The following is a 19,176-nucleotide window of genomic DNA, read 5'->3' on the forward strand; positions in this document are numbered from 1 at the left end:
CAGCACTTTGAGAGGCCAAGGTGGGTGGATCACCTGAGGTCAGGAGTTCGAAACCAGCCTGGCCAACAGGCAAAACCCTGTCTCTACTAAAAATATAAAAAAGCCAGGCACAGTCGGTGCCTGTAATCCCAGCTACTTGGGAGGCTGAGTCAGGAGAATGGCTTGAACACAGGAGGTGGGGGTTGCAGAGAGTTGAGATCGCGTCACTGCACTCCAGCCTGGGCGACAGAGCGAGACTCCATCTCAAAAAAAAAAAAAAAAAAAATTGTCTAGTTCTGTTACCAGAAGACCATGTCACCAATACTAAACTTTAACTTCTTAAACTCTGGTTTGTGTAAAGTCAAAAGTTGTTCTGGCCAAATAATTCATTTTATATATCCCGATAACTGGCTTACTGAATTCCCTCTGCTGAATCCAATAAATCCTCCTTACTAAATCTCACTGCTGTTATACCTCATGGACTCATGTGATCCCAATCTAATCACAGTTTGAGATCTTTATCTTTGAGGCTCAAAAGTTTTAACCCTTTACCAGGAATGGGCATACAACAAATTTATTTGACCAAGCATTTACTCAGTTTCTTTCATCTTATCCTATTCTCTTTGCCCTGATTCGTGCTGCAAACATTTACTAGTATCTATTATAAGCTGTGAAAAATGGTAACACAGAAGATACAAATGTAAGGTATTTTCTCTGCCCTTAAGGGGCGCATATTCCAGTAGAGGAGACAAATACAAAAACAAATAATTTCTACAAAGTGTGAGAAATTCTATAAAAGAGTTTTATAAAAATTCTAGAACACAAATGGAAGAGAGTAAGGGAAGCTTCACAAAGCAGTTAACATTTGAAATGGTCTTGAAGAACAGTAAGGTAGGATGGATATGTGTTTCTATGTATTAGCTGAGATGCTAGAAATGTAGAAAGGATGAGGAAAGCTGATGGCAGTCAAAGTGCTGACTAAAAATATGTTAAAATAGACAACTTAGGATATTAACTATAGTTCCTTTTTTGTTTCACTCTTGCAAACTAATTTTAACCATTAATTCACAAGTAAGAATTATCTTACAAGCAATACACACACACACAACTTAGAAATGTTGTGTACAAAGTGACTATTAAATGGACAGAACCAGGAAAAGGTATTTTGAGGACAATGGGGAAAATTCAATGCAACCAAACTGGTCCTCTATAATAGAAGGGAATAGCTGTGTTACATAAAACTATTCCTAAATGTTGTAGATGCAGAGAAAAGAATACCAAACTAAAACTCAAGAAAGCTGGATTCAAGTCTCAAACAACAGCTGCGCCCTAATTATGACAAAACCTTTTGCTTAAGTCCTAAACTGCCCCTCAGAGTTAAGATCAAATAAAATGAGTCTGAAAAGTGTTCTGAAAAATGTAAAATGCTACACAAATAAAATCTTACTTTCATTATAGTTACATGCGCTACATTGGAAAAGAACTTTAAAAATCTGTATTTCAGACATATTCAATGCATTATACTAAATTTATGACAAAGAGCCTTTACCCGTTCTACAGATCGTGCCCTCTTCTTTGGCCGAGTAGGCAGCGCATCTTCCTTCGGATTGGTGTCTATTGCCCAATAGGACCCCTAGAGGTAAAGAAATTATATTAACAGTATAGTACAGCAACCCTATGATATTAAAATGGATTTTTATAATCTTTTGCATCAAAAGCAAACATTCTGCAAATACAATGGAAAAACAGCATAAGAAACACTTGTTTTGAACTGAGAAAAAGATTATATAAGAAAATATATCCACATATAGTTACATTATTAAAAGAAAACATTCATAAGCTGAAGAATCCAAATCTAAGAACTTCTGCCACACCAAAATTTAGAAAGAAAATGATCAACAAAACACATTTTTAATATACAGTGATTCTCAACTGAACAGATGTTAATTATATGACATTAAAAGAATTTAATGTATAAAGATACTGTAGTTTCTATATCCTGGGACCTCACAAATCTACATGGTTAGTGAAACATTTTTAAAGACAAACTGCTTGAAAACATTTTATATAGTAAGTGTTCCTAAGAAGCAAAGATATGTGCATACATTTTTTACTGCTTACTCTGTCATGACTTAACTATTCCCTCTTACTTTTTGATACAAGTTATCACAGCATTCATTTGAAAATATGTATGGAGCACCTACTGTGTTTCAGGCACTCAGAAACTGTAACTCTCCAAAAAAACAAACAAACAAAAAAACTTTGGAAAAGCATAGATCCATAGATACAGTTTGCAAACATTATACAAACAAGAATAGCAAAACACAGAAAGATAAAGTGGCTTTCCCATTCAAAGTTGTGAGAACCAGGAACAAAGACAAACAGAAACAAAGTTGGATTTTTAGCTCTTTTTCCTTCAATTATCCTGCCTCTATACACACAATTGGGGGAGGAAAGCATGAAAGAAGGGAGTTCAAGAAAGGGAAAGAGGGAAAGGAGGAAGATATGCATTTCAGAAACAGAAACACAATGTACATCCTAGTTTTACAATTAATCCCAGTGATCACATCCAAATTTAGTCTTCATCTCTACTATCTCATTAATCTTCCTAGGCTGTTTTTTAAGGCAACATTTGACAATGACGGGAAATACAACTCTCACCTATCAATCCTCACACTTTATGCCCAACATGAATCATCTGCTTATACTTTCTTGAACATACCATGCTGTTTATCTGTCCTGTCCTACACGCTGACCTCACTACTTTAATGCCCACCATACCAATGACAAACTCATATTCCACCTTCAAATTTTACCTCATATTATCCAAAGGAATCCTCCTTTGATCTTCCTGCCATACCCAAGAATTCATCACTCTCTCCCTCTGCAAGATCTCTATACTTTTTACACATTTAGACCATTGTTTGCAATTAACATTCAATTCTGTTTACAGGTCTGTATCCCCTTCTAGGCTATATATATGTATTCCTTAAGGGTAGGGACTATTTTACTTGTTTCTATATCCACAGTGCCAGGCACAATGTCAGACACAAAGCAAGTACTCAATTAACATCTGTTGAAATGAGAAGGGGAAAAAAGCTGTTTAACAAACTGCACCAAGAATATCAGTGTACTGGGTGTTACTATGTACATGCCAGTGTACACTGTTGGTGTACAAGGTAGGTGTCCATGTCTCGGATCCTGGTCGATGCAGGTACCGGAGCTTAACACTCATTTCATCACCCAGCCACTGCTGGGGTATTTCTATGTTATCTTTTCAAAAGAGTCACTACATTTCAGCTAAGAGTCTACCAGACCTGGTAAGAATCTGCTAGGTAGGACCTATGAACTTGCCAAGAACCCTGTAAAATGCAGATGCTACAAAAAGCACTAAAAATGGGAAAACAATGATTTTGGGAAAACAATGATTTAGGTTTGGCTAGCAAGTTTCAAAATAAATGCAATGGGGAAAAATTTTACACTGAGTTCTTATAAAAATTAAAAATAAAGTAGGAGAGAAAATACCAAAATTCATTGGACAACAGTTTAAAAACCACTTTTCATAGAAATGATAAACTCCGGCGTTTACTTTTGTTTTGGATGGGTGTGTATATGTGTATTAATCTGGGGAAACCATTCAATGTCCAAACTACACTGATTTTTAAGTAAACGTTTCAATAAAATTACAAAAACAGATATCTCTTCTTCCACACAAAATACGAATGGTTGTGGCTTGTCACAAATAAATCAACAAAAGGGAAAAAACTTGCCCATAGCCTATTACTATCCACTAGGTATTCATAAAATCCTGAATGCCTAAATGCAAATTCTAATAATTAAAGATTCACAAAAGTAATTGTAAAATCTTCCACCAAATAGTTCAGGCTAACAAAGTATTTGAGCCTGACCTCTGAAACCACAGGTTTGAATAAAGAGACCTTAAAATTCCTCTTCACATAGCAAAACCATAGTGAGATAACACTTTATACCCACTAGGATGTCTATGATGAAAAAAAAAAAACAGAAAATAGCAAGTACAGGCTAAATATCCCTTATCCAAATATCCAAAATGCTTGAAATCAGAAATCTTTTGGATTTCAGATTTTTTCAGATTTTGGAATACCTGCATATAACTAACGAGATATCTTGGGGATGGGACTCAAGTCTAAAGCTCAAAATTGATTTATGTTTCATATAAACTCTTATACACAGTTTGAAGGTAATTTTTTGTAATCATTTTAATAATTTTGTGCATGAAAACAAAATTTTAACTGTAATCCATCATACGAGGTGAGGCATGGAATTTTCCACTAGTGGCATCATGTTGGTGCTCAATAAGTATTAGATTTTATAGCATTTGTATTTCAAATTTTCAGATTAAGAATGCTCAACCTGTATTGGCAAGCACGTAGAGAAACTGAAACTCTTATGCACTGCTGACAGAAATGTGTAAAGGTGTAACCACTGTAGAAAATATGGCAATTCCTAAAAAAATTACATGGAATTACCAAATGATCCAGCAATTCCATTTCTGGATATATATCCAAAAGATACGAAAGTAGAAAGTCAAGTATTTACACACCCATGTTCATAGTAATATTACTCACAACAGCCAAAAGGTAAAGCAGCCCAAGTGTGCATTGAAGGATAAATGGATAAACAAATACACCACATACATCCAATAGAGTATTATTCAGCCTTAAAAAGGAGGGATATTCTAGCCGGGGGCGCTGGCTCACACCTGTAATCCCAACACTTTGGGAGGCCGAGGAGACAGATTACGAGGTCAGGAGATCGAGACCATCCTGGCTAACACAGTGAAACCCCGTCTCTACTTAAAAAAAAAAAAAATACAAAAAATTAGCCAGGCATGGTGGCAGGCACCTGTAGTCCCAGCTACTCGGGAGGCTGAGGCAGGAGAATGGCAAGAACCCAGAAGGCGGAGCTTGCAGTGAGCCCAGATCACACCACTGCACTCCAGCCAGGGCAACAGAGTGAGACTGTCTCCAAAAAAACAAAAGAGATACTCTGACATATAAGCCAGTCACAGAAGGACAAATATTGTATGATTCCACTTATAAGTAGTAAAATTCCTAGAGACAAAGAGTAGAATGATGGTTGGTAGGGGATGAGGGGAAAGGAATATAGGCACTTATTGTTTAATGAGTAAAGAATTTGCTGGGCGCAGTGGCTCACACCTGTAATCCCAGCACTTTGGGAGGTCGAGACGGGAGGATCACAAGGTCAGGAGATCGAGACCATCCTGGCTAACACGGTGAAACCCTGTCTCTACTAAAAATACAAAAAAAAAAAAAAAAAGTAGCCGGGCGTGGTGGCGGGCGCCTGTAGTCCCAGCTACATGGGAGGCTGAGGCAGAAGAATGGCATGAACCCGGGGGACGGAGCTTGCAGTGAGCCGACATCGCGCCACTGCACTCCAGCCTGGGCGACAGAGCGAGACTCCGTCTCAAAAAAAAAAAAAAAAAAATTTAAGTGGGAAGATGAAAAGGTTCTCGAGATGGATGGTAGTGATGACTGCACAACAATGTGAATGAACTTAATATTACTGAACTGTATACCTAAAATGATTCAAATGGTAAGAATTATGTCATGTATATTTTACCACCAAAAAAGTACCTCTCAGCCTTTTCTTTTTTTCTAAACACAGTGGCACGATCATGGCATAATGCAGCCTTGACCTCCCAAGTTCAAGTGATCCCAAGCCTCACAAGTAGCTGAGACCACAGACACTCCACCTCCACGCCTGGTTTTTTGTTTGTTTGTTTGTTTTGAGACAGACTCTCACTCCTCTGTTGGCCAGGCTGGAGTGCAGTGGCGCAATCTCAGCTCACTGCAACCTCCGCCTCCAACCTCCGTCAGGCAAGTCTCCTGCCTTAGCCTCCCAGGTAGCTGGGATTATAGGCGCCCACCGTCACGCCCAGATAATTTTTGTATTTTCAGTTGAGACGGGGTTTCACCATGTTGGCCAGGCTGATTTCAAACTCCTGACCTCAGGTGATCTGCCTCCCAAGTGCTGGGATTACAGGTGTGGGCCACTGCACCCTGCCTAGTTTTCTGATTTTTTGTAGAAATGGGGTCTTGTCATGTTGCCCCGGTTAGTCTCAAACTCTTGGGCTCAAGTGATCCTCCTGCCTTGGGCACCCCAAAATGCTGGGGTTACAGGTGAGCCACCACACCCGGCCATCTAAGAAGCGTTACCTTTGCTCTTCCTTGTTAGACAATATAGAAATCTCACAAAAACTGAACTGACATTTTAGATAGCCAATCAACAAACACAGGCTCAGTTCAATTTCCTCCCAGAGTAGGGTCTATACCACTAGGCTCATGTGGAGCAAGTAGGAAACAGGAGGTTTTTGTTTAAGTGGGTTTTTTTGTTTTTTTGGGCAGGGAAAAGGGTGTTGAGGCAAGGTCTTGTTCTGGTGCCAACAATGGAACACAGTGGCACACAATCATAGATCACTGCAACTTCACACTCCTGGGCTTAATCAACACTCCTTCCTCAGTCTCCTGAGTAGGTAGGACTATAAGTGCCTGCCACCAGGCCCAGCTAACATTTTTCTTTATCTTTTTGTAGAGACAGGGTCTTGCTATGTTGCCAAAGCTAGTCTTGAACTTCTGGTCTATAAGGATCTTCCCACCTAGGCATCCCAAGCACTAGGATTACAGGCATGAGCCATCACACTCAATCTAGTTTTATTTTTAAATCAACTTTGCTGAAGTATATTTAAATAAAAATAAAATGCACCCATTTTAGGTGTGCAATTTAAGAAAGTTTGACAATTGTATACATTCATGTAACTAACACTAAAAATACAGAACCCTAAAAATCTCCTTTGCGTGACTCAGGAAGCAATTCCCTTTCCTTCACCTTCTCTCATCCTACACAACCACTGATTCCTATCATTGTGTATTTTCTAGCATTTCATACAAGTGAACTCAAACTGTCAAACTATTTTCCACTCTCGACAGCAGGGTATGACAATACAGCTGTTCCCTTCTTGCCAACACTTGGTATTTTAAGCCTTTTCAATTATACTCTCTCTACTGATGTGTGGTTGTGCCTCAGTGATTTTCAAGTGCATTTCTCTAACAAATAAAGATGTTGTACATCTTTGCACGTACTTATTTGCCACCCATATATTATCCTTTGTAAAGTGTCTATTCATATCTTTTGCCCATGTTTTATTTGGATTATAAGAATATAGGCTATTTCTGTTATGAGACTTTTTAATATTCCGAATAACAAGTCATTTCTATGTGAATATGTACTGTGAGTATTCCCTCACAATCTGTGGTTATCTGTTTTCATAATGGAACCTTGTAAGGAGCAAAAAGCTTTTCATTCAATAAAGTCCAATCTATCAAATTTTCATTTTATGGTATGTGATTTATATGTTTTTCTTTAATTTGCCTACTCCAAGATAGCAAATATATTCTCCACTGTTTTCTTCTAGAAGTTTTACAGTCTTAACTTCCATGTTTAGGTCTCTGGTATACCTAGAGTTAATTTTCTGTATAAGTGTGTGATAAGGAGCAATATTAATTTTTTGTCCACTCAGATATACAGCATAATTTCTTTAAAATATTGTAACATTTCCCTACTGAATTACATCAGTACCTCTATCAAAACACACACACACACACACACACACACACACACACACACACACACACGACAGTCTATTTCTAAACTCTATTCTATTGATCACATGTCTATCCTTATGCCAATACCATTTTTTATTTTTTTATTTTTTGAGACGGGAGTCACTCTGTCACCCAGGCTGCAGTGGATGGAGTGCCATGATCTCACTCACTGCAACCTCCACCTCCCAGATTCAAGCAATTCTCCCACCTCAGTCTCCCAAGTAGCTGGGAATACAGGTGTGTACCACCATGCCCGGCTAATTTTTCTATATTTTTAGTAGAGATGGGATTTCGCCACGTTGGCCAGGCTGGTCTCAAATTCCTGACCTCAAGTGATCTGCCCACCTCAGTCTCCCAAAGTGCTGTAATTACAGTGTGAGCCACCATGCCCAGCCGCCAATACCATTTTGTCTTAATTATTGTTAACTGTATAAAAATTAGAAATCAGGCAGTATATATCCTACAACTTTGGTTCCCCACCACCACCACCACAAGCTGACCTGTGGGCTGGCAGTGGCTCGCCCAACTTTGTTTTTTTCCAAAATTATTTTGCCTATTTTAGGCCCTTTGCATTTCCACATAAATAAGAGGACCAGAATGCCAATTTCTAAAAATGAAGCCTATGAGGATTTTTTTTTTCCCCTTTTTTAGCGAGGGTCTCCGACACCCTGGCTGGAGTGTAGTGGCATAATCATGGCTCACTGCAGCCTCATCCTCCAGGCCCAAGAGATCCTCCCACCTCAGGCTCCCAAGTAGCTGGGACCATAGGCATGCACGACCACATCTAGCAAATTCGTCTTCTTTTTTGTATGTTGCCCAGGCTGGTCTTGAACTCCTGGACTCAAGCGATCTTCCTGTCTCAGCCTCCCAAAGCACTGGAATTACAGCTGTGAGCCACTGCACCCAGCCTAGGATTTTTTTTTACTGAGTTTACATTAACTCTATAAATCTACCTGGGGAGGAATGGCATCTAACATTGAGTCTTCCACTCCACAAACATACTATACATGTCTCCATTCATGCAGATCTGCCCTTAGTTCTCTTGGTAATGTTTTGCAGTTTTCAGTGAACAGGTCCACATATATTTTGTTAAAATGTATCCCTACAGTATTTCATTATCTTGCTTTTGTTAACTTCATTTTTCAAGCATTCCTTCCTTGTAGCTTGTACCCTTGCTAAACTCACATATTATTTCTACTAGTTTTTTCCACAGATTCCTTAGGATCTAATGTTTGCAAATAAAGACAGGCTTACTTATCCTTTTTCAATCTGGATGCCTTTTCTTTCTTTTTCTTGTCTTACTCCATTGGCTAGGACCTCTAATAGAATTTTGAATAAAAGTGGTTGAATGTAAACACCTTGCTTTGTTCTCAATCGCAGAGTAAAATATAAACTGTAGGTTTTTCATAAATGCTTCTAATTAAGTTAAGGAAATTCTCTCTTTATTGGTAGTTTGCTGGATGAGTGTTAACCTTTGTCAAATATTTTTTCTACACCTGACATGGTATGATTTTTTAGCTATCTTCTACTCACTTGATGAGTTACTTAGATATCCCTGGTTTTAAAGGTATGTGTACCAAAATGGACAACATCTTTTGAATGTAACTAACTACCCATCAACTGTCACACATAAAACTAAAACAAACATACCTATCTTGTAAATATTGAGTCCAGATTTCAAATACAATTCTAATAGATTCTAGAGCATTATTACTCTGGCTTTTGTACTTACCTTACGAAGTATTTGATAGCCTACAATTTTGTTGAAGGATAGTCATCTCTGCTCCACAACTGCAAAAAAATTCTCCTATTTAGATCTATAAATTCCAAGTAGAATGATGAATCCAATCAACTATTTCTTTTTTTATCATCTATTTCCTTGCAAGCTAAATGAAAACACAAATCTTTTGGGGTTAGCCAAATTACTTTTCCTAGGCATAACTCTCTTTAGTAATTGTTCTCTGCAATAATTATATAAAAGTTGTAGTGGATGATTTTAAAGGTCTTTTTCTGCCCTTAAGATTTAGGATTTGCCAAATATTTGTGTGCTTGTTCTTTCATAGAAACTGTAGGAGGTAAGAAAGAATAATAATATCTTAAGATTAATACAAAATAATATAAGGTCAGATATTGGAGGAGGGAATACTTTCATATATATTTTGTTAAACCCTCAATATACTACTTGGGTCCATTGAACTAAATTTAGGTTTTTTGTTTGTTTTTATAGAGGTAGGGTCTTGCTCATCAGCTTTTTAAAGACATCATGTGTTCACAGATGGAAGGCTTAATGTTAAGATGGCAACACTCCCCAAATCAGTGTATAGATTCAATGTAAGTTCTATCAAAATCCCAGCTGGTTTTTTTTGCAGATATTGACAAGATAATCCTAAAATATATATTGTAATGTCAAGGAACCCAGAATAGCCAACATAATCTTGAAAAAGAAGAACTTGGAGGAGAGGATTCACATTCTCAGACTTCAAAACTTATTATAAAGTTGTAGTAATCAGGACAGTGTGATGCTGGCATAGGAGCAGACATACAGATCAGTGGAACTGATACGACAGTCTAGAAGTAAATCCATGTATTTATACATTTATGGTCAAATTGTTTTCTAGACTACCAAGACAATTCAACAGTGAAACCATCTTTTCAACAATTAGTGCCAGGAAAATGGTCCACATGTAAAAGAACGAAACTGGGTCTCCTAACTCACACCACATGTAAAAATTAATCAAAATGGATCAAAGATCTAAATGGAAGGGATAAAACTGTGAAACTTTTAGAAAAGATAAATGTAAATCTTTGTAACCTTGGATTAGGAAATCTTTTCTTAGCTATGACATCAAAAGTGCAACCAACCCAAAGAAAATTGAACAATTCACCAAAATTATAAATTTGCTTTGTCAAAAGACACTATTAAGAAAGTGAAAACAGATCTGGTACTTGCCTCCTGCACTTAGAAAAACCAAATAGCAAGCAGATAATCACATTTCAAACATAGCATCTAAGACAGAACACTAGAATTTAACAAAGAAGTAACAAGAAACACCTGAGGCAGGGAAGGAGGAGGTGAGGGAAGCAGGCGGCCAGCTCACCTGGAATCCTGGAGAGGCTGCCCACTGAGGGAAAAGGGTAAGTGAGTGATTCCCAGAGGTCCACATTTTTATTATGAATGTCTGTAACCCTAACCACAGGAGAATTCCTATGAGGGCCCTGAGACTAGCATAGGGAGGTTCCTGACAACTCCACCAGGGGCTGAAGCACACACTCTCTGAAGCCTGAGAACTGTCGGCAGCTGCAGCCACCGACAACTCTGCCACCCCTAGCAGCATAGCCACAGCATATTTGTATACACCTTGAGGACAGACTTCCCCAGCCCACCGCAAACACTGCTCCAGCTACCTGAGCACACTGCCAAAGCACCTGGGGATCATCTCCACTCTGCCCACCAAAGCCAGTGCCCAAGTACACCTAAGGACAAGCCACTCTGGCCTGGCACAGCCCCTCCAAGTGCCAATGCATACTGCCTAGGGGACCAGGGATTACCCCACCCACCATGGCTGGCATCTGTGCATACTTCCTGGGGCCCTGAGGACAAAACCACCCAGCTTGCCACTACCACAACCACCAGTCACCTGTGAGTGATACATGAGGTCTGAGGAATGGCCCTCCCACACATCACAGCCACTGATAACATCAATTCATACCACTTCAGAACCCGAGGGTTGTCCCACCACCATTACTGCCATCACCCACGCTGTCCAGGGAAATGAGGACACACCAACTGTCCAGCCCACTGCTGCCACTGTCAGTAACCAGCCAAGCTGCCTTGAGGCCGAAGAATGGCCCATTTGGACCCACTAACACCAGAACACTACCCAGGGTCTCAAGGACAGGAACATCCAACCCACCACTACCATCACCAGGGCCCAAGAACTGGCCTACTGAGCATCCTCATCCTTAGCAAAGCCTTGCCACAGCCTCCACTAATGACTATAGCCCAAGTCACTGAGAAAAACACAAAAATCACTGATGCCATTTACAACTGAAGAAATCATATGGAGGCTACACTGCTACATACACTCAGAATCAAAGCTAAAGTGTTCCATGCAACAGACGTCTCATAGATACATCTTCAGGAAAAAGTCTTCCCCTAGGAAAGTCAACCTAAAAAATTGGAAGAAGTAACTGCTACATTAGATGCACAGACATCAACATAAAAACACAAGAAACGTGAAAAAAAAAAAAAAACCTCCAAAGAAACACAGTAATTCTCCAAAAACAGATTACAATGAATATGAAATTTATGAAATACCTGAAAAGAAATTTGAAATAATAATATTAAAGAAGCTCAGTGAGATACAAGAGAACGCAAATAAACAGTATAAAGAAACCAGAAAAACAACTGAGGATATGAATGAGAAATTCACCAGAGACAGATATCATTAAAAAGAACCAAAAACAGATCCTGGAATGAAAGAATTCAATAAATGAAATTTTAAAAATTCATTTGAGAGCTTCAACAATAGACTAGATCAAACAGAAAGAAGAATCTCAGAACTTGAAGAGAGATCTTTAGAAATAACTCAATAAGGTTTTAAAAAAAAAAAAAAAGAATGAAAGAGGGCTCTCCTGCCACTACTGCCATCATTCATGCCACACATCCTGCCCAGGGAACCAAGGACACAGCAATCTACCTGGCCCACCACTGCATATGTGACATGTGGGACACCATAAAGGGACCAAAGTAGACAAATTCTGGGTGTTCCAGAAACTGAAGATGAAAGGCACAGAAAGTTTTATTTAACAAAGTAACAGCAGAAAACTTACCAATCTATTATAGCAAGAGATTTAGATATTCAGATACAGGAAGCTCAGAGATCCCCAAATAGACACAACCCAAAAAGATTTTCTTTGTGACACATTATACTTAAACTGGCAAAAGTCAAACACAAAGTTCTAAAAAAACCAAGAAAAAGTAGTCTATTATTATAAGAGAATCTTCATCAGACTAACAGTGGATTTCTCAGCAGAAATCTTACAGACCAGGAGAGAATGGGATGATATATTCAAAGTGCTGGAAGAACACAGCATGTAGGTAAAAAATACCATTCCCAGGAAAGTTACCCTGAAGCAAAATAAAGTCTTTCCCAGAAATACAAAAACTGAAGGAATTCATGACCATTAGACAAACCCCACAAAAAAGGGCTTAAGGGAGTCCTACGTCCATGAGCAAAAGGATGGTATCTACCATCAAGAAAACACAGAGAAGTAAAAGAACTCACTGGTAGAACAAACACACAAATGAAGAAGAGAAAAAAACTCAAATGTTACCACTACAGAAAACTACCAAATTGCAATAAGCAACAAGAGAGAAAGGAACACAAGATATAAAACAACCAGAAAATAATGAACAGAATGACAGAAATAAATCCTCACATATCCATTACAACCTTGAATGTAAACAGATTAAATTTTCCACTTAAAAGACATAGACTACCTGAATGGATTTAAACAAAAAACAAAAACCATGACCCAACTATATGCTGCCTACAAGAAACTTGCTTCATCTGTAAAGAAACACGACTGAAAGCAAAGGAATGGAGAAAGATATTCCACACAAACAGTAACCAAGATAAGCAGATATAGTTGCATTAGATAAAACAGACTTTAAGTCAAAAACAACCAAAAGAGACAAAGACAGTCATCATATAATGATAAAGGGACCAATTCACCAAGAAGATATAAAAACTCTAAATATATATGCATCCAACACCAGAGGAACCACATACATAAAACAAGTATCAAACAAAGAAACGTTGGATTTAAACTGCACCCGAACAAAAGGACCTAAAAGACATCTACAGAATATTTTATCCAACAGCTGCAACATACCCATTGTTCCCATCAGTATACGGAATATTCCCCAAGACAGACCATTTGTTAGGTCCCAAAAAAGTCTCAAAAAAATTTTTAAATCAAAATTATGCCAAGTATAGTCTCAGACGACATGGACTAAAACTAGAAAGTAACAAGAGGAACTTTGGAAACTACAAATAACGGGAAAGTAAACAAAATGCTCCTGAATGACTATTGGGTCAACGAAGAAATTAAGAAGGAAATAAAAAACTTTCTTGAAATAAATGAAAATGAAAACACAACATACCAAAGCCTATAGAATACAGCAAAAGCAGAGCTAAAGGAAAGTTTATAACAATAAATGCCTACATCAAAAAAAGCAGAACGATTTCAAATAAACATCTAACAATACACTTCAAGAACCAGAAAAGCAAGAACAAACCAAACACAAAATTAATAGATGAAAAGAAATAATGCAGCCTGGGCAATGGGCTGATCTCATCTCTAAAAAAATACTTAAAAATTAGCCTAGCATGGTGACATGTGCCTATAGTCCCAGCTACTCAAGAGACTGAGGTGAGAGGTATCCTGTTAGTCCTGGAGTTCATGGCTGCAATGAGCTACGATCATGTCACTTCCCTCCAGACTGGGCAATACAGCAAGACCTTGAATCTAAAAAACTTAAGAAAATAGAAATAATAAAGGTCAGAGCAAAACTAAAGAGGTTTAAAAAATACAAACTATCAACTAAAAGTTGGTCTTTTGAAAACAATAAGAAAAATCAATACACTGACAGCCACATTAATCAAGAAAAAAAAAGAGAAGACCCAAATAAACAAAATCAGAAACAAAAAAGAAGACGTAACAACTGATATCACAGAAATACAGACCACCAGATGATTATGAACAACTAGATGCTACCAAACTGTAAAACTTAGAGGAAATGAATAAATTCATGGACACATACAAGCTACCAATACTGAATCAGGAAGAAATAGAAAATCTGAACAAACCAGTAACAAGTAACAAGACTGAATCAGTAATAAAAAGTCTTGGCCAGGAGCAGTGGCTCACACCTATAATCCGAGCACTTTGGGAGGCTGAGGCAGGCAGATCACAAGGTCAGGAGTTTGAGACCAGCTTGACCAATATGGTGAAACCCCGTCTCTACTAAAAGTACAAAAATTAGCTGGGCATGGTGTGTGTGCCTGTAATCCCAGCTACTCAGAAGGCTGAGGCAGAAGAATCACTTGAACCCAGGAGGCAGAGGTTGCAGTGAGCTGAGATCGCACCACTGCACTCCAGCCTGACACTCATCTCAAAAAAAAAAAAAAATATATATATATATAAATATAGGCTCCCAACAAAGAAAAGCCCAAGATTACAAAGACTTCACTGCCGAATTCTGCCAAACTTATAAAGAACTAACCCAATTCCCAAAACGTTCCCAAACATTAAAGAGGAAGGAATTCTCCTTTACTCATTCTATCGGGCTTGCATTACCCTGATACCAAAACCAAACAAGGACACCACAAAAAAAAGACCTGCAGGCCAATTATCTCTGATGTACACAGACACAAAAATCCTCAACAAAATACTAGCAAACCAAATCCAACTGCACATCTAAAAGATAATACACCATGCCCAAGTGAGATTTATACCAGGGATACAAGAATGGTTCAACATAGGCATATGAGTAAACCTAATACATCACATCAACAGAATGAAAGACAAAAATCACATGATCATTTCAACAGATACAGAAAAAGCATTTGAAAAAATTCAACATCATTTCATAAGAATTCTCAAGAAATCAGGCATAAAAGCAGCACACCTCAACATAATAAAGGCCATTTACGACAAACCCACAGCTAATATCATACCAAACTGGGAAAAGCTGGAACTTTTTCCTCTAAAAGCTGGTCAAGACAAAGATGCCCGCTTTCACTACTACTATTCAATATAGTACTGAAGTCCTAGTTAGCACAGTCAGGCAAGAAAAGGAAATAAAAGGCATCTAAACTGGAAAAGAGGAAGGCAAACTGTCCCTCTTTGCACATGACATGATCTTACATCTAGAAAAACCTAAAGACTCCCCCAAAAAACTCAATGGTCCTAGGAAAAGTGAATGTCCATAGGCAGAAGAATGAAACTAGGCTCCTATACCTCACCTTAAACAAAATTCAACTCAAAATGGATTAAAGACCTAAATGAAAGACTCAAAACTAAAAAAAACTACTAGAAGAAACACAGGGGAAATATTTCAGGACATTTGAGTAGATAAAGATTGTATGACTAAGATCTCAAAAGCACAGGCAACAAAACAAAAATAAACAAATGAGATTATATTAAACTAAAAGGCTTCTGCACAGCAAAGTAAATAATCAATGGAGTGAAGAGACAATCTGTTGGGTAGGAGAAAATATTTGCAAACCATTCATCTGACAAGAGGCTAATATTCAGAACATACAAGGGACTCAACTTCAATAATTATTTACATACACATACACACACACACCCATTAAAAAGTGGGCAAAAAAATATGAATGGAATTTCTCATAGGAAGGCATACAAATGGCCAACAGGTATATGAAAAAAATGTTCAACATCAATAATCATTAAGGAAATGCAAATCAAAACCACAAGGTGATATCCTCTTACTGCAGTTAGAATAGCTATGATTAAAAAGACAAAAAAAAACAGACACTGAAGAGGATGTGGAAAAAAGGGAGCTCTCATATACTTGTGGTGGGAATGTAAATTAGTACAGTCATTATGGAAAACAGTATGCTGATTTCTAAAAAAAAGAAAGAACTAAAAATAGAACTACCCTATGATGTGGCATTTACCCAAAGGAAAAGAAATCACTATATCAAAGGGATACCTGCAACCCTGTGTTTACTGCAACACTATTCACAAAAGCAAAGATACGGAATCAAACTGAATATCCATCAATGGCTGAATGGGATAAAGAACATACGGTATAGATACATAATGAAATGCTATCATAAAAAAGAATGAAAGCCTGTCATTTGTAGCAACATGGATGGAACTGAAAGAATGTTAAGCCAGGCACAGAAGGACAAATATCACATATTTTCATTCATATGTGGAAGGTAAAAAAGTTAATCTCATGGAGGTAAAGAGCAGAATGATAGTCACCAGAGGATGGGCAGAGTGTAGCAGTGTGGGGTGAAAATAAGTTTATTAATGGGTACAAACATACAGTTAGATAGAAGAAATAAGTTTCAAAGTTTCACAGCAGGGTAGACTGGCTATAATTAACAACAATGCATTGTTTATTTCAAAATAAATAGAAGAGAGGACTTGAAGTGTTCCCAATACATTAAAATGATAAATACTTAAGGTGATATATTCCCTAATTACCCTGAGTTGATCATTACACAGTCTATGCCCGTAACAAAATACCACAAGTACCCCATAAAAATGCACAAATAATATGTATCAATTAAAAAGTTTTCGGCCGGGCGCGGTGGCTCAAGCCTGTAATCCCAGCACTTTGGGAGGCCGAGACGGGCGGATCACAAGGTCAGGAGATCGAAACCATCCTGGCTAACACGGCGAAACCCCGTCTCTACTAAAAACACAAAAAATTAGCCGGGCGAGGTGGCGGCGCCTGTGGTCCCAGCTACTCGGGAGGCTGAGGCAGGAGAATGGCGTGAACCCGGAAGGCGGAGCTTGCAGTGAGCTGAGATCTGGCCACTGCACTCCAGCCTGGGCGACAGAGCGAGACTCCGTCTCAAAAAAAAAAAAAAAAAAAAAAGTTTTAAAAAAATTTTAAGAAGGTAAAAAAAAATACAACCATACAATAAAAGGAAATACTTGCAAATTATATAAGCGACACAGGACCTGTATCTAATATACATAAAAAACTCTTACAACTGAGTTATAAGGGAGAAATAATTCCATTTAAAATGGGCACATAATCTAAATAAACATTTCTCCAAAGGAGATGTACAGATGGCCAACAGGCACATCAAAATTTGATCACCATCAATTGCCATTAATCCAATGAAAATCAAAACCATTACAAAGTGAGGTATCATTTTATACACACAAGGACAACCATAATAAAAAAGACACTTAGTAAGTACCACTGGCAAGGATGTGAAAAACTGCAACCCTCGTAACTGTGGGAATGTAAACGGTACAACTGCTTTGAAAGACAGTCTGGCTGTTCCACAAAATATTAAACATATGACCCAGCAATTCCACTCCTAAAAAACTGAAAACATACACAAGAGAAATAAAAACACTGAGTCTATCCTAAAGTGTATACACAAATACTCACAGCAGCATTTTTGTTTCAAAGTAGAAACAATATAAATGTTCAGCTGGATAAAGAGACTAACAACTGTGGTATAGCTATGCAATGGAGTTTCACTCTAGCATAAAAAGGAATTAAGCACTATTACATGTTACAATATGGATGACCCTGAAAACCTTAGGGTAAGTGAAAGAAGCCCAAAATGCCACATATTGTGTAATTATTTTATATGAAATGTCCAAAATAGGTAACATGCCCAGAATAGGCAAATTCACAGAAACAGAAAGTAATGTAGTGGTTGCCAGGAACTTGAGATGGTGGAAATGGTGAGAGACTATTATTAATGGATAGGTTTCTTTTTGGGAGGGTTGAAATGAAAATGTCCTGAAATTTGATAGTGATGATTTATAGTAAAACTACTGAATTATATACTTTTAAAAGACAACATTTATAGTATGTAAATTTTATCTCAATAAAAAACTTTTTTTGATCTAAGAGAAAAAGGAATCAACAGGCTCTAATCAAACACAGGGTATGTACAATACAGTCAAAAGACATCTTTCACAAAGCAAAGCCAGTGATATTGTCCAGAAAGAACTCAAGCCTCCTGATTTTTCTTTTCTTTTTTTTTTTTTTTAATTCCGGGATACATGTGCAGAACGTGCAGGTTTGTTACATACGTATATGTGTGCCATGGTGGTTTACTGCACCTATCAACCCGTCACTAGGTTTTAAGCCCTGCATACATTAGCTATTTGTCCTGATGTTTTTCCTCTCCTTGCTGCCCGCCGACCCGACAGGCCCCGGTGTGTGTTGTTCCCCTCCCTGTGTCCTTGTGTTCTCATTGTTCAACTCCCACTATGAGTGAGAACATGTGGTGTCTGGTTTTCTGTTCCCTGTTAGTTTGCTGAGGATGGTGGCTTCCCACTTCATCCACGTTCCTGCAAAGGACGTGATCTCATTCCTTATTATGGCTGCGTAGTATTCCGTGGTGTATATGTACCATATTTTATTTATCATTGATGGGCATTTGGGTTAATTCCATGTCTTTGCTATTGTGAATAGTGCTGCAATAAACATACGTGTGCATGTATCTTTATAAAAGAATGATTATAAAGATATGCGGAGTAAAAGAAACATAAATGAGTATATATTTCTTTGCGTATAAGGCTCCTGATTTCTAGCTGATTCCTGGCTCTCCTCTGGACCATGTTTGTCTGTGATAAAAGTTACCTAAAGTAGTCATTAAGAGAAAAATCAAGGAATTCACCTACCTGAAGGTTAAGAACTCAAAAGATCCTCCCAAATTTAAAGTAGATGTGAATCAATGTCAAGAAGTGAAATAAGTTTCCTGGCCCCAACCTACTGATCAAAAATCAAAGT

At 37.9% G+C, this 19,176-nt stretch overlaps 2 protein-coding genes across 12 annotated transcripts in view; one reads left to right on the forward strand and one right to left on the reverse strand.

The window, feature by feature from the left end:
• The window catches only part of PPCS (phosphopantothenoylcysteine synthetase), a 1,013,452-nt gene that overhangs the window by 786,164 nt on the left and 208,112 nt on the right, over positions 1–19,176 (forward strand). The window lies entirely within an intron of this gene.
• FOXJ3 (forkhead box J3) overlaps positions 1–19,176 on the reverse strand; it is a 152,294-nt gene that overhangs the window by 49,149 nt on the left and 83,969 nt on the right. For all 8 annotated transcript variants that reach the window (XM_050798674.1, XM_050798645.1, XM_050798704.1 and 5 more), the window contains one exon: positions 1,529–1,612. In XM_050798674.1, the coding sequence (XP_050654631.1) occupies positions 1,529–1,612 (84 nt within the window). The remainder of the gene's footprint in view (positions 1–1,528; positions 1,613–19,176) is intronic.

This window comes from Macaca thibetana, chromosome 1 (assembly GCF_024542745.1).
Source record: "Macaca thibetana thibetana isolate TM-01 chromosome 1, ASM2454274v1, whole genome shotgun sequence".
NCBI lineage: Eukaryota > Metazoa > Chordata > Mammalia > Primates > Cercopithecidae > Macaca > Macaca thibetana.